The sequence below is a fragment of the Nematolebias whitei genome, chromosome 8 (genome assembly GCF_014905685.2).
Source record: "Nematolebias whitei isolate Nwh7 chromosome 8, NemWhi1, whole genome shotgun sequence".
Taxonomy (NCBI): domain Eukaryota; kingdom Metazoa; phylum Chordata; class Actinopteri; order Cyprinodontiformes; family Rivulidae; genus Nematolebias; species Nematolebias whitei.
In genome coordinates this window covers 39,457,270-39,472,296 of record NC_056505.1, presented here as the reverse complement: position 1 = coordinate 39,472,296, position 15,027 = coordinate 39,457,270, and the positions used below count along the sequence as shown (strand labels likewise).

The window sequence follows — 15,027 nt, the reverse complement described above, 5'->3', positions numbered from 1 at the left end:
TATATATATATATATATATATATATATATATATATATATATATATATGTATATATAAAGTAAAGAGTATTGGTCCAAGCAATTAACCCTAACTAACTCCATGACTAACTTTGGTGTATGATGAAGATTCATTATTTGTAATGGACCGGTTTTAGGATCAGAAACAGCCCCAGAACTCAGGAGTAGTTTAAAGGTTTTATTTTTTTAACCGCTTCTGGTGGAGGCTTGGTTCCAGACGGTGGTCCAATCTATTAACAGGAGAGATAGGTTAGTGACTGCACATGAAGTTTGAAAAGCAATGGCTAAACTAAAACAGTCACTAACCTTCTCAATTGGTAGCAGGACAAGAGGAGAAGCCGTGGAGTGGGTGATGTCACTCATGCAGAGTAATTTGCAGCAGGAAAGCAGGATGATGGGATGTCCAGATCTCGTGGTACAGTGAGGGTAGCAGGTAGTGATGGTAGTGTGAAACAAAATCTTCAAAACATGCTTCGAACCCTGCAGTAAAATTACATCGAACCACTGCTTCGGAGCTTGTTTCGGTGAGGAAAAAGTCATGTGACGTGACGTCCGAATCACAAACTGTTTCGTTGTCAGAATGAATCGCTTGACTGGTTCGTGGTCCAAACAGCTGATTCCCTGGCACCGCCTCGTCTCGATTCTGACAGGTGACAGGTTGAGACAGTTTTGAATTGAGAGCTCAACACTATGAAACATTTTAGAGCTGTTTCTTGTGCTGGAGAGTAGGTGTGTTTTTGCCGTTAATTGAAATTGAGTAATTATAGAGGCAGCCAGGAAAAGAGGTCGTTCTAACCTTCTGTTCGTAAGGTGGTTTTGGTATTTAAACGTCAAAAAAGTTATAATGTTCAGCAGTGACGATATTCTAGCTGTTTGTTACTTTTCTTTTAGCCATCAGTTTTTTTTTGTTTTTTTTTAATTAAAAAAATCTGTATGCCGTTTTATAACTGTTTATTGTTCTCGCTGTTGTCATCATTCTTTGTTTAAATCAGGTCTCTTGTAAATGAGTCCTCAACGCTCAATGAGATTTACCTGTCTAAAGGTTGAATAAAAAAAAAAAATCTAACCCATTCAACCCATGTATTTAATGTAATTACAGTAAAACAATGTGATTTTAATAATCATATATCAGTATGGGATCAAATTATTTTTTTAATTTACATTAGTGTATTTGTGCAGGTGCAGTGTTTGGTGTGTTCAACTGAACTGAAGCATCATGATACCTCCTCTATGATTAGACACTTCAGCGCCAAACATGGAGATGCTGGAGATGTCATTTCATTGTCATTTTTAATAATGATAAAGACTCGGACTCTGTCACAGTTTCACAAGCACAATACCATTGCATCATTTTTATTAAATCTCTTCAATGCACAATTATCAATCTTTATTCAAAAACATGTAAGCATGAATAAATTTTCAGAATTTTCAGACCAGACAACATGGAAAGTTGATGAATTTAAAAAAAAAAATCTGATTTTACCACAGTAAAGTAGTTTCTTTAACACTAGCCATTGAAGTTCTTGGTGTGCGCCACCAAAAGCATAACACCTAATTTGACAGCAGCATTGCAAATTACATGCCACAAGAGGTCACTGTAATTGAAGCTTCAACAAATGAACCCATTTTTGAAACAATTGGCCCAACTGGTTCAGTGCTTCATAAAAGCTTCATTTGCTCATCACTAGTAGCAGGGGGACAAGAGCCAGGAAGACATAAACAAGCAAAGCAAAAAATGCCGAGAAGGGTGATCCAAAAAGCATGGTCATGAGAGAGCAAGCAAGGGCCGTATTACCGCGGTCAGAAATTGTAGAGGTGTCCAGTCAGGAGCAAGGCAAAAGCGAAGAGTCAGGAGACGAAGCAGGGTTCAAGATCAGAAATCAAGGTCAAGGAGAATGCTGGAGAATTTTCTGGCTGGACAGCTTTCAATAATCTGGCACTGCGGAGAGTGAGAGTGGAGCTTAAGTAGTGAGCTGAACAGGTGTGGCAGGTGAGTGGTGATTGTAGAGACAGGGTGCAGCAGATGAGTGCAGATTGCTGAGAGAGAGTGACAGGAGCAGAAAATGGGTGATAGGCAGTGCAGGACCGAACAGGATGAAATAAACAGAAACTGAGGGGGATCCAGGGGCGAACTATGACATTATTCATATTTACAAACTGGAATCTATCAGATAGATATGATTTAAACCATTTTAAAGCTGTTTCTGTAATCCCAATAACATATTCAAGCCTCTGTAGTAAAATATTGTGATCAACTGTATCAAATGCAGCACTGAGGTCTAACAGGACCAGTATAGACACAAGTCCATTGTCTGAGGCCATGAGAATATCATTAGTTACTTTTACTAGTGCTGTTTCTGTGCTATAATGAACTCTAAACCCTGACTGAAACTCTTCAAACAGATTATTTCTTTGTAGACGTCCACGCAACTGACCTGCAACTATTTTCTCTAGAATTTTTTTAGGTGAATGTTAGATTAGATATAGGTCTATAGTTGGCCAGAATTTCTGAATCAAGGTCAGACTTCTTAAGTAAAGGTTTAATTACAGCAACCTTAAAGTGCTGTGTTACGTAACCATTCATTAAAGACAAATTAAGCAAATCCAAAATGTGAATATCAATCAATGGAAATATGTCTGGGTGGGATGGGATCTAGCAGACATGTGGATGATTTGGATGAACCTATTGTTGTTTTTGTTTGTTTGTTTGTTTTTTGACAATTCAGAAAGCTTAACAGGACAAAAACAGCCCAAACACAAATCAGGTTCTATTTCTAAAGTTGCATCCTCTAACATGGAATCAGGGATAGTAGTAGGAAGGATGGTTTAACATTTTCTCTAATTGAATAATTGTATTTATAAAGAAACTCATGAAGTCATCACAGCTTATGCAGTAGCTGTAGGGATACATGGTTCAACAGAAATGGGACTTTTAATTAGTCTAGCAATAGTATTAAACAGAAAACTAGGGTTATTTTTATTCTCATCTATTAAAGAGTTCTAGCTTTACAGTGAGCTTTCTTGTATGTTAGCAGACTATCTTTCCAAGATAAAAAAAATTGTTCTACGTTAGTAGAGCGCCATTTTCTGTCCAGCTTTCTAGATGCCTGTTTTAAAGTATGTGCCTGAGAATTGAACCAAGGAGCCAACTTCCTTTGATTGATTATTTTCTTTTTATGTGGTGCAATTTTATCAAGTGACATTTTCACTGAAGTTGTAAAATCAACAAGACCATTTGTTCTCTGATGCATTACTCTGCAAGACAGAGGAAAACATTGATAGAAGAGATTGTTTGAATTTGGTTACAGCATTTTCTGATAAACACCTGCTAAAATGAAATTTACTCTCAGTGGCTTTGTAGTCAATTAATGTAAATGCAAATGTTATTAAAATGGTCAGACAGAACATGATTTTGAAGATATATTAATAAGTACATAATTTATATGCCATATGTCAGAACCAGATTAAGAGTGTGATGATGAGAATGTAGAGTAGATGATGTGAGTAGTAGATGTGCGGACATTTTGGGTAAAACCAAATGACTATTAAATTATTAAAGGCTATGGTTACATTATTATTACTCTGCAACCTTGGATGGGTTTATGGTAATGAGATTGTTTGTTCTCTCAACATGTGATGCTGTGACACAGAAAAGATGAGACCCACATGTTGAACTTCCATTAGCATCTAACAGGAAGGTTTATTTTTCTCTGTGTAGTGAACATACTTCATATCAAATACTTCAGGTATCACTGAGTAACTGCAATAAATAGTCCTTAGGTTCAGTAATGCCCCTTTTCCATTAGTACTGGTACGGGCCGACTGGACCCGACTTGGCCCGGTTCCGAGGCTTTTCCATTAGTACCGGTACTTAAAACCTGTTACTATTTTCAGGACCCTTGGCTTTGTGGTTCTAACCCGAACGAGTAGGTACTAAAACGTGACGTCAGAACGCTGTTGGTCACTGAATGGTTGGGGGCGGAGTCACTGGATCCTTCAGAAACTTTTCAAAACAATGATCCGCCATTTGCAATTTCTCAGATTGGAGCATCAGCTGGACCTATTTTAAAGATTTTGAAAACAATAATGACAACATCTTGGTCTAATGCTGACATGCTGGCGTTTTTTGTGCTTGGTGGCCGACGACATAATTCAGAGCAAGCTGGATGGAGCTCTGCTGGTCTATCCCCGTTCTCCCCCCCGGAGCCTCGGAGCGCCAGGCCGGGCAGGGCGTCATCTCCCCGGCTCTGAGTTCCACTGGTCACAACGCAAGATCCTCCGTTGTCCCGACTCGGGTTCCGGATCCCAGCCTTGAGTGCTCAGAGCTCCTCTGGTCACAGCGAAGCTGGAGCTCATGACTCGCAGAAGGCTGTTGCCAGACCCCAACCTCGCATAATCATGAAGGCCAAATCCCGATCCCGCCCGGCTGTCAGGCGGACTGGACAATTTGGGATGGACAGTGGAAGGGATTTTAGAAAAAAATAATATTTTGCTTTTATATATAAAATGTTTTTAAAAATTGCTGAAGCGAATAAAAAAAAAAGTTGTTTTTTTTTAACGTGTAAAATGTTTTTAAAAATTGCTTCCACCGTTCATCCCAGACCTGTCTCTGTCCGCCTGTCTGCGCGGGTCGGGCCTTCATGATTACACGAGGCTGGGGTCTGTCAACGGCCTTCTGCGAGTCACCAGCTGAGCTCGGAACTGGGAAGATGACACCTGCCCGTCCTGGCTTTGGAGGAGAGGATCGTGTGAGACCAGCAGAGCCGGTCATAAAAATTTATTTATTCATTTTTTTGCATTGAAGATTAAAAAAATAATAAAATAAACGGTGCCAGCTTTACCATGAAATCCTGTTTTCACTTTAATGACTGTTGTCATGAAATCAAAGTTCACACGAAAAGATGCAAAAAATGGCAGGTTGGCTTTCTTGGACTGTGAGGTCTCAGTCTCTGATAGAGGACATTTGCAAACCGAGGTGTACCACAAACCCACCCACACAGACCAGTATTTGCAGTTTGACTCCCATCACTCTTTGGAGCACAAGTTAGGAGTCACCAGGACTCTGTATCACAGAGCAGACAGCATCCCCACTAACTCAGGAGCCAGGCAGAAGGAGAAATCCTACACAAGACAGTCTCTACAGCAATGTGGATATCCTAACTGGGCCTTCCTGAAAGCAGAAAAGAAACCCAAACAGGACTCCAGTCAGCCATCAGGTGAAAAGGAGGAACCCAGATCCAGACCGGTGGTCATTCCGTATGTAGAGGGAGTATCAGAGAAACTGAGACGTTTATTTTCTAAACATAATGTCCCAGTGGCTATTAAACCCCATAAAACATTACGGCAAAGACTGGTTCATCACAAAGATCCAGTCCCCTGGCACAAACAGAGTAATATTGTGTATGCTGTTCAGTGTCAGGAGGGCTGTGATCAGTCTTACATCGGGGAAACAAAACAGCCACTGGCCAAAAGGATGGCCCAGCACAGAAGATCAACATCATCAGGCCAGGATTCTGCGGTCTGCACTCATCTCCAGGCCAGCAGTCACTCTTTCAGGGATGAAGATGTTCACATCCTGGACAGAGAGGAACGATGGTTTGAGAGAGGAGTAATGGAGGCCATCTTTGTGAAAAGAAATCGTCATTAAACAGGGGTGGAGGCCTCCTGGTTCAACTGTCCCCCTCTTACACTGCTGTTATTGCTAGTATCACTCAACCCCCTGTGAATAGTAAACAGCCATCAGTGTGCTAATGATCCATTGTTAGGCTGATGGTCCTTCTTGAGCATGTGATCAGCTGGTTTTGGTTGTCAGCAGCAAACTGGTTGTTCCACTCTGAGAAGGTGCTATTTAAGAGACTGAGCTGAATACAGCACCTCATACTGAGGAAGTCTCTTGGATGAGAGACGAAACGTTTCTATATTTCTTGCTTTGTTTTGTTTTTTGTTTTTTTGAATGTCCAGAGGACCAGATTGAACTTTTTTGGATTCTTCTTCTGTGTTTTCTTTAAAGAGTTTACCACTCTGCGCATGTCAGTTCTTCTGTTCAGAACAAAGCCCGCTGCAGATTTTGCCCATGTAACGATACATTTGAATTATTTAATATGAAAACATTTCAATCCGGTCTAAGAATTTTGTGCATGTAAACATAGCTGTGTGTCACATACATTTTCATTACTCCAACTCCAAGGTCACAAATTAAGGTCAAAGTTCAAACAAGGTTTTTGTTGCTGCATAATAGTTTGTTGACAAGCATATAATGTTCTGCATGCAGTGCTCTTGTTTACCAAGTTTGCAGATTTACCATTTTCAGAAGCAATTACTTTGACATGTTGAACCATTAAGTCAATAATGGAATGATAAATATTGGTTCCACTTTCAAATTAACTTTGTATATTCCAGGTAATGGTTCGTGGAGGAGAGGAGATGAATATGATGACGATGCAAGGCAAGCCTATGCTTCCCTGAAAACTGTGACACTGCTCCGGACCGTCAAGCCTGAGTATAGGAACTTCTCCATCAAAATCAAAAAGTCCATGGACAGAGTTGGACTACATGACTGCAGTGACTGTGGAAATGTATGTATGTTTGTGTTTGTGTGGGAGGATGAATGGATAGATGCAGAATAAAACTTCATACTGGCAGAAGTTCAGACAGAACTGTTGGACACATGGACTGGCATGGCACCTCAGTTGAACGATTTCCTCTGCCCTGCAGATGAAGTGTGGTCAAGGTATAGCTTTCTATGGGACATTAAGCTAACTATATCTATATGCTATCTGCCCAATCTGAGATCCCAATCTCCCACAAAAGATAGTCCCGGACCATCTGTATAATGGAGCATCTTCATGGCTCCCAAAGCCAATGCCAGGACCCCAGGTCCCCCCAGAACATTGTTGAGGTCCCAGACCTCCCAAAAATAATAAACATGTTGAATCAAACAATGCAGGATCCCAGATCCCCCCCAAAATAATAAACATAATCTTCTCACCTCCTATGTGCAGCTCCACTCTAGTTGACACCCGTCACCCCTTGAACCAAAAGCAATCTGGCCTCACTAAAATTCGGAGGAGAGTAACCATGCACGGAGGAGAGTAAATCTCCTCCGTGCATGGTTCAGATCCAAGCCTGGAGGTTTGAGGTTAGATGTTGGGGCCAGCACTCGAAGGATCGAAATGTTGGATAAAAATATCCTCTATTCCTCTTACTTATTCAAAGAAGCTACACTCGACAGCAGGAGAAGATTTTTAACCTGTTTTACTTGCAAGGGCAGACTTTCACCACAGATTACACAGATGTATAAAAGTTATACATGCATGGAGCCCAATCACGAGAATCTGCACCGGGCAGCGTGTGAGAATTGTTATTTATACGCTTATTAGCTCTCGGCTTAGAGACAGACACTGATGACCTTGGACATCTAGCTGCAGATGCAGGATCAAATCAGCTCCTCATTCAGCTCTCTCCGAGAGAGACAATAACTCTCTGGCTACTCAATCACATGCTTCATGGGCAGTTAACATTTTCAGCCATACTAGTTAAAAACATCCATAAACCTTGACCAAAAATCCCTGACCTATGTACCTGTGATGGAGTCACATTCTGTCCTGAATGTACTTTGCCTTTGACACAGTGATTGTTTCCCTGCATGGAAATCTATAAAGGAAATAGATGGATGGATGTTTAGGGCTTTGGAAATCCTTTTATGTTGGATGCCATGCCCTGACTTGGACTTTTCAATAATCTTTCCTCTGAGTTGAATTACAGTTTCTTTAAATGGGGTGAATATTTATGCAATCCTTTATTTTACAGTACGTATTTGTATTTAATTTACGTTAAAGTAGTCCTTTGTTTATCGCAGAGGAGCCGTACCCTGAAGCCCCGCGATAAGTGAAAAACCATGAAGTAGGGACACAGTAGTCCAAGTTCAAGTTCAAATACAATAAACTTTATATTAAGGCTTTAGAAACTCTTCCCACACACTTGCAATGTTCTAAACTCTTAAACCTATGTCATTTCAACAACATACAGTGCATTACTAAATTTTACTTACTAACTCTGTAGAACAGCAACAGCTCTGGTTCCGGGCCAACTCTGTTCTATTCTGACTCGGTTCATTTTTGCAGACCTATCCTGCAGCGATGAAGCCCACAAATCAGTCCTCTATACTCTTAAACCTACTAATTTTAACTACAAGCTACGTATAAGCATATATAGCTACTAAATTTTACTTACAAGGGCTCTGCAGAACAGCAGCGGCTTTGTTCTGGTCCAACTCGATAGATGAAAAAAGTCCTGGTGCAGCATGATGAAGCTTAATCCAGTTTGATGTGCATGAGCTGCTGCTCCAGGAGCAAGACTGCCCAGGATTTAGGGCCACCACCTCTGGTTTGGTCCGGACCAGAACCACACGATCAGAACTAGTCTGAACCCCACAGCTATCTGTCGCCTGCAGTTCCCAGGATCCAGGTCACACTGAGTCCAGGTCAATTGCAGCCCAGCTGTGAAGATACAACTTGAAGGATGAGTTCAGCTTCAGAACTATTTGCAACTTTCCTACCAGTCCTGTGAGCAACAGAACTTAAAGAACTTCTGACTTTGTGTCACAAAACGTTGGTTACGTACTGTAACCCCAGATTCTATGAGTATAGGCGTAGCCCTTTAAGAGCTGTCGCTGGTGGGTTTATCCCGTCATGCAAAGCATCGCACTGAAAAAATTAGTCCACGCCCACCTGTGTGGGCCCCACCTGGTCCGTATAAATTACGTTAAGAGCGGGTAATCGGCTCCCAAATAGCTTTTTCTTCAGCCATTTAGGAGCCAGTGAGGCCCGACGCTTAAAGGGCGATGCCTATACTCATAGAATCTGGGGTTACAGTACTTAACCAACGTTCTATTTTGTATAGGCTTCGCCCTTTAAGAGCTGTTGCTGGTGGGTTAAGGGCGAAGCAGATGTAGTCTCCGTCTCACTGGGTCCATCCGAACACCATAAGAAGCGCCCGCTTGCTCAAAAAACATCTTGTCACTCAGCTCTCCATGTGCGTAAATACGCATTGCGTAATTACGCGCACCATGCAAAGACGCGCATAGCGTAATTTACGCGTTCTGAGTGTATGAATGCCCCAGAAAGGTTTTCAACAGAAAAGAGGAGAGGCTGAAAAAGGCAATGAACAAAGCAGATCCACGGCTCTTCAATACAGTATGGACATATTAATAATAAATGAACTGATTATTAATCAGATGAACTGATTGATGACAGAAGTCATGAACTGATTAATAACCATAGAACAAGAACAACAGTCATAACCTGTGACTGATAACAACATCTCACACTGTAAATGCATGCAGTCAGATGTGAGTTTAAACGAGATTCCATGAAACAACAATATTCATTCTGTTAAGGCACTAAGGACAGAATGTGTCATGGAACGAGCCGACACATCACATAAATAAAAGTGAATAAATGAACAGGGTGTTGACCACACGGCCGCAGTGCAAATATCCTGCATTGACATAACATTATGCAAAGCAGTCGAAGATGCGATACCTGTGGTCGAGTGCGCCCTGAGGTTGTCAGGAGGCTCTAAATCTGATGCTCTGTAGGCTTCAGAAATGGCCTCACACAGCCAGTGTGACAGGCGCTGGGTGGATAATGGGCGACCTGCAGATGCGTCTCTATAGTGCACAAACAAATGTTGAGTCTGACGCAATGCCACCGTGCATGTTACGTAACACGTCAACGCACGTACAGGGCAGAGAAGATGGAAAGATGCTTTTTCTTCTGATTGTGGGGAGGAGGGAAAAATCCCTCCAACAATATCACTCTTGATTTAAAAGAGCACGCAATATTTTTAGGCATAAACGCTGGATTAGGCCTCAGATCAGTTGAGCTGCCATCAGTCTGAATTCTGAGACATGACGGAGAGACAGAGAGGGCAGATAAATCACTCACCTTCTTAATGGATGTTAAAGCCAACAGCAGGGCTGTTTTAAGAGACAAGAATTTAATCTGAACCTGATCTAGTTGCTCGAATGGAGCTTTGATCAGGGCTTGCAGAACTAGCGTTAAATCCCACTGTGGAACAAGTGGGCGTGAAACAGGCCTGCGTCTCTGTACACCTTTTAAAAAAACGCTTCATCAGCAGATGATTAAAAGCTGTTCTGTCCCCGAAACCTTCGTAACAAGAAAAGATGGCTGCAGCGTACATTTTAAACGTGCTGAATGCCAGATTTCTGTCCATCAGCTGCTGCAGAAAGGACAGCACACCACCTAGTGGACATGAGGTGGCCTCTACACCTTTCTCCGTACACCAGCGCTGAAAAGCTGTCCACTTTGATGTGTACAGCGCTGTGGTAGATGCAGCACGTGAATCCTGGATCGTACGCACTACATCTTGAGAGAGACCGATCTTCTCTAAGCGGATCCACTCAGCGGCCAGACCCAAAGGTGCTGGCCTATTCTGGGTAACTCCTGATCACTCCTCCCGCCTGGCGGAGAGCATCTTCCCTCCACTGCAGTTTCCACGGGCGCCCCGATAACAGGTGTCGTAGAACTGGGAACCATGGGGCGTTCACGCACTCAGGAGCCATCAGGAGAGCTGTCAGTCCATCCTCCTGAACTCGGTTCAGAAACCGTGATATCAGAGGGAGTGGGGGAAATGCGTAAAGAAGCATTTTGGGGCACTGGCTGTGAGCAAACGTGTCCACCGCTAGCGGTGGTTCGTCTTGCCGGCTCAGTGAGAACCATAGTTGACACTGAGCATTCTCTCGTGTTGCAAGCAGGTCCACGGCAGCTCTGCCAAATTTCTGCCACGTCTGAGCCATCAGGTCTGGATGGAGGGTCCAGTCCCCGTGACGCGGACCGCCCCTGGACATCACATCCGACCCCCTGTTCAGGACACTGGGGATGTACACTGCTCTGATGGAGAGCAGATTTTGGTGTGCCCAACACAGCAGCTGTCTCACAATGTGTAACATTTGGGCTGAGCGCACACACCCCTGCCGGTTTATGTATGCAGCAGTCACCTTGTTGTCTGTGTGAATCAACACATTTGATTCCGCAGCACAGAGGCAAAGTGTTGAATCACATTCAAAACCGTACGACACTCCAAAAACATTTATATGAGCTGCTGTGTGGGGTGGCCACAGCGCCCCCACAGCTCGAGACATGCATGTGCCTTCCCAACCTGACAGGGACGCGTCTGTGAAGACTGACGTATGACGTAGGTCTGCTGATGGGAACTCCCTCCGCCAGAACAAGAGGGTTTCCCAGTGTCTCAGGTTGATTCTCACGGAGGGGGGGCACAGCGATCAACCGTCTCTTCTGCCTCACTGGGTCCACACGCAAACGAGCGAACCAACTCTGGAGGCGTCGCACCGTGTAAGCAGACGACATGTCCTTAACAACTTCATGACGGAAACAGCTGTTATCACTCTGCCGGTATCATGTGAGTGGCACTGCTGCCACCTGTCTGTAAAAAGGGGTCAGCAGCAAAAGATCGTCCAGATAAAACAGAATTCTCCTCCCTGCTCTGTGTAGCGGCTGCAGAGCTGACTCGATGCATTTTGAATGGAATGTTGTCTCACAGTTGAAAATTGACAAATCTAAGATGGGTCTCATCCCTCCGGTCCATTTTGGGACCAGGAAGTGACGAGAGTGTTTTCCTCTCCTTCTGGAACCCTGGAAATTGCATTTTTTATCAGAATTTCCTGAAACTTCTGCGTGGAGGAACGAGATCTGTTCTGGAGGTGACAGAAACGTCTCTTAAGTTCCTCCAAACGAGGGGTTTGAGCTGTAAACTGCAGCATGTATCCCCTGCTGATAAAACGGTTCATCCATCTGTCTAGAGCGCACGCTCACTGCCACTCCGCGTAACGTTTGGGAAGCGGGCACGCATTTATGCTGCCTCATGTTACTTATGGATGCCAATCACTGCCGTCATGTGTGCCACGCTCAGGCTGTGGACTCACATCCGTGCTGATGTGGGCTGGCGTGCGGTGAGGGGAGGCGCACGCGCCCCCTGGGCATGCGGAACCATGAAGGTGAGGGCTGTCGTTGCCATGGGGACGCGGCGCTTCTGTGCCGCGCTCAGGCTGTGGGCTCACATCCGTGCTGATGTGAGCTGGCGTGCGCTGAGGAGGCAGCGCACAGCTTGGGCTGAGAGCGAGGTTTCTCACTGGACTTGGTCTGCTGACGCAAGAGGAGGGGTGCGGTTTGATCAGATGGCGCACAGTCTCTGACACCTCCTCCGGCTTCTTCGATTTCTCGAGCATGTCCTTGAAAATTGGCTCAGAACAGCGCGTCCGTCGTGATGGGGTCTTCCAGCGAGTTCATCTGCAGCTTCTCCGACAGGGAGGGGGAGTGACAAGCCAGGTGGACCTCTGAACCATTGTCATCCAGGCTGCGATGCAAGACAGGCAGACAGCAGATGAGGCGCACAGGTTGAGGGTGACGTCAGACGCCTTGCAGAGGGAGCTCTTAGTCTCCTGAGGCAGGTCTGTCCCTCCGGCCAGATGGGATCAGGATGGTGAGCCGGGGTGGAGCCAAAAACCTTCCCGCTAGATCATCCGATCTGGGCGGGGGAAGAAGAGGGACGGAAAAAGTCCCTTCATGTCAGCCGCCTCGTGGATTATGCCAGGCAGCTCCGAGAGGAAGGCACCGACATCTGGGAGCGGTGTTGTCGCCGATGCGAAAAGGTCCGGGGGGGGGGTTGAGCATCCGCTCAGCCCCCCTCGTTCCGCCACTACACTCTCCAGGAGGGAGTGAGCAGTGGGGGCTGCTGCTGACGTCGCCTGTCCCGGAGGAACCATCTGATTCACTCCGAGAGTCGGCGTTAAAAAGAAAAAAGGGTTGATGGCGTCGTCCAGCGGGTAGCGACCTGCCACTGAAAAATATTCCTCGGCGCTTACCTTGAACAAGGCTGCTCGTCTGCTTCTCCTCGGGGAGGAGAACTCACTGGGACGACATGAGGCTGGCGCGGCGGGAACCCAGGCAGCCCCAACAAAGGTCAAGCTGGACAACTCTCCTTCTTCGTTCTTCTGACAGTGCTATTAGCTTGCTGAAGAAAAATGGGAGCCGATTACCCGCTCTTAATGTAATTTATACGGACCGGGTGGGGCCCACACAACAGGTGGGCGTGGGCAAATTTTTTCAGTGCGATGCTTTGCATGACGGGATAAACCCACCAGCGACAGCTCTTAAAGGGCAAAGCCTATACGAAATAGAACTTTCCCTCCATTTGCAGCAAACAGCATTTGGAAGCAGGGCTGACTTCTGGGAAGTGAACTGATGACTTCTGGGTAACGTAGTTCTTTAGAATGGCAAACAGTGAAGGCTAAATGAAAGAAAACAAAAAAATGGCAGCACGTTTTAATTTTTAAAAATTATATATATTTTTTAAATTATGTACAATACTGTATGACACAAACCACGATAGAGTGAGTACGCGAAAGTCAATCCATGAAGTAGCAAGGGACTATTGTACTCAGAAATTGAATTTTACTTTGACATTGAGTTTTTTGTGGGGTCACAAAGGTCAATTTATATCCATGATTGATTTATGACAGCAATAAAAGCATAAATGGTAAATGGACTGTACTTATATAGCGTCTTTCTATCTTATTTCAAGATACTCAAAGTGCTTTACTCTACAGTCTGTGTCCTAATTTACCATCCACACAGCACTCTACTAGATCTCTACAAAGCTAGTTGAAAAAATCATTCTAATGAGACTAATCAGAGCTTTATCACATTCATACACTGATGGGACACACATCATAGGCTATGAGGGGTTCATTGTCTTGCCCAGGGACACTTCAGCATGTGACTGCTGGTGGATTCGAACCCCCAATTCTTGCATTGGAGGACGACTGCTCTAACCACTCAGACACAGCCGCTCCAGCATAAAACATCCAAGGGGCTGGACACTTATATAGACACTGCATGTGTACGGTATATTTGATCCTGTATGTTTAGCTTTGACTGTGTGGATTAGAGAAACAGCAGCTGTACTGTGTTTTCATCCCTCTAATTATTTCTTCAGAATACAAAGTAATGTAAGTTAACTTATCTTCAGCAAACATAATTTCTTTTTCAATATTATGATTTTTTTTTTCATATTAGGTAAACATGTTTGTTGAGGGATTCCATGATGCCATGTTGTTGTACGCTGTTGCGTTACATGAGGCCATGAAGGATGGATACAACAAGAAGAATGGCACTGAGATCACCTCACACATGTGGAACATGACATTTGAAGGTACATAACAACATTACTAGTCATTTAATATGTGTGATTTATTGAATATTCAGATTAGTTGAAGAAAATAAACATTGTTGAAATTTTTTAAACCTGTACACTAAAAAAAGTTTTATAAATGTAAAACAGAATGTACGTTGTTTGTGATACTGCAGTAACCTTCAAAGTAAATTCCAAAAACATATAAAGTACTCAAGTAAGACTTCAGGACAAGATGAATTTACACTTACAACTTTTTTGGCCCTTGCTCTTCATCAGACCATGAAGAAAGACTGAAGTTGTGCAACTTGTACAAAATCTACCAGGTACTTAATGGTTCAAGAGAATACATTACATTTATAGGTCAAAGATCAAACTTCTTTATATAGCATATTAACAACCTTTGCAATCCCAAACTGCCGTACACACAATGCAATAAAAATCAAAATAAGGATACTAGCAACACACATGATAATCAAAACAAAAGTAAAATCATATAAGTACAAACAGCTAAAAATGAATGGTTTTAAACATTTAATCGAATAATGTCTAGACAGACAGACAGACAGACAGACAGACAGACTCACTCACTCACTCACTCACTCACTCACTCACTCACTTACTTAATTACTTACTTACTTACTTACTTACTTACTTACTTACTTTAATAATCCGGGGGGGTGGAAAGAAGCAGAATACACAAATATGAAAAAAAGGGAGTGCTACTATATATAGTATATAGGTTATATGTAGTTAGTATGTATATATATATATATAT

The 15,027-nt window shown here is 43.5% G+C and overlaps 1 protein-coding gene across 1 annotated transcript in view; it reads left to right on the top strand.

The window, feature by feature from the left end:
* npr3 (natriuretic peptide receptor 3) overlaps window positions 1–15,027 on the top strand; it is a 91,522-nt gene that overhangs the window by 64,281 nt on the left and 12,214 nt on the right. Inside the window, exons 3-5 of the mRNA XM_037680738.1 lie at window positions 6,417–6,592; window positions 14,135–14,270; window positions 14,529–14,559. Of these exons, the coding sequence (XP_037536666.1) occupies window positions 6,417–6,592; window positions 14,135–14,270; window positions 14,529–14,559 (343 nt within the window). The remainder of the gene's footprint in view (window positions 1–6,416; window positions 6,593–14,134; window positions 14,271–14,528; window positions 14,560–15,027) is intronic.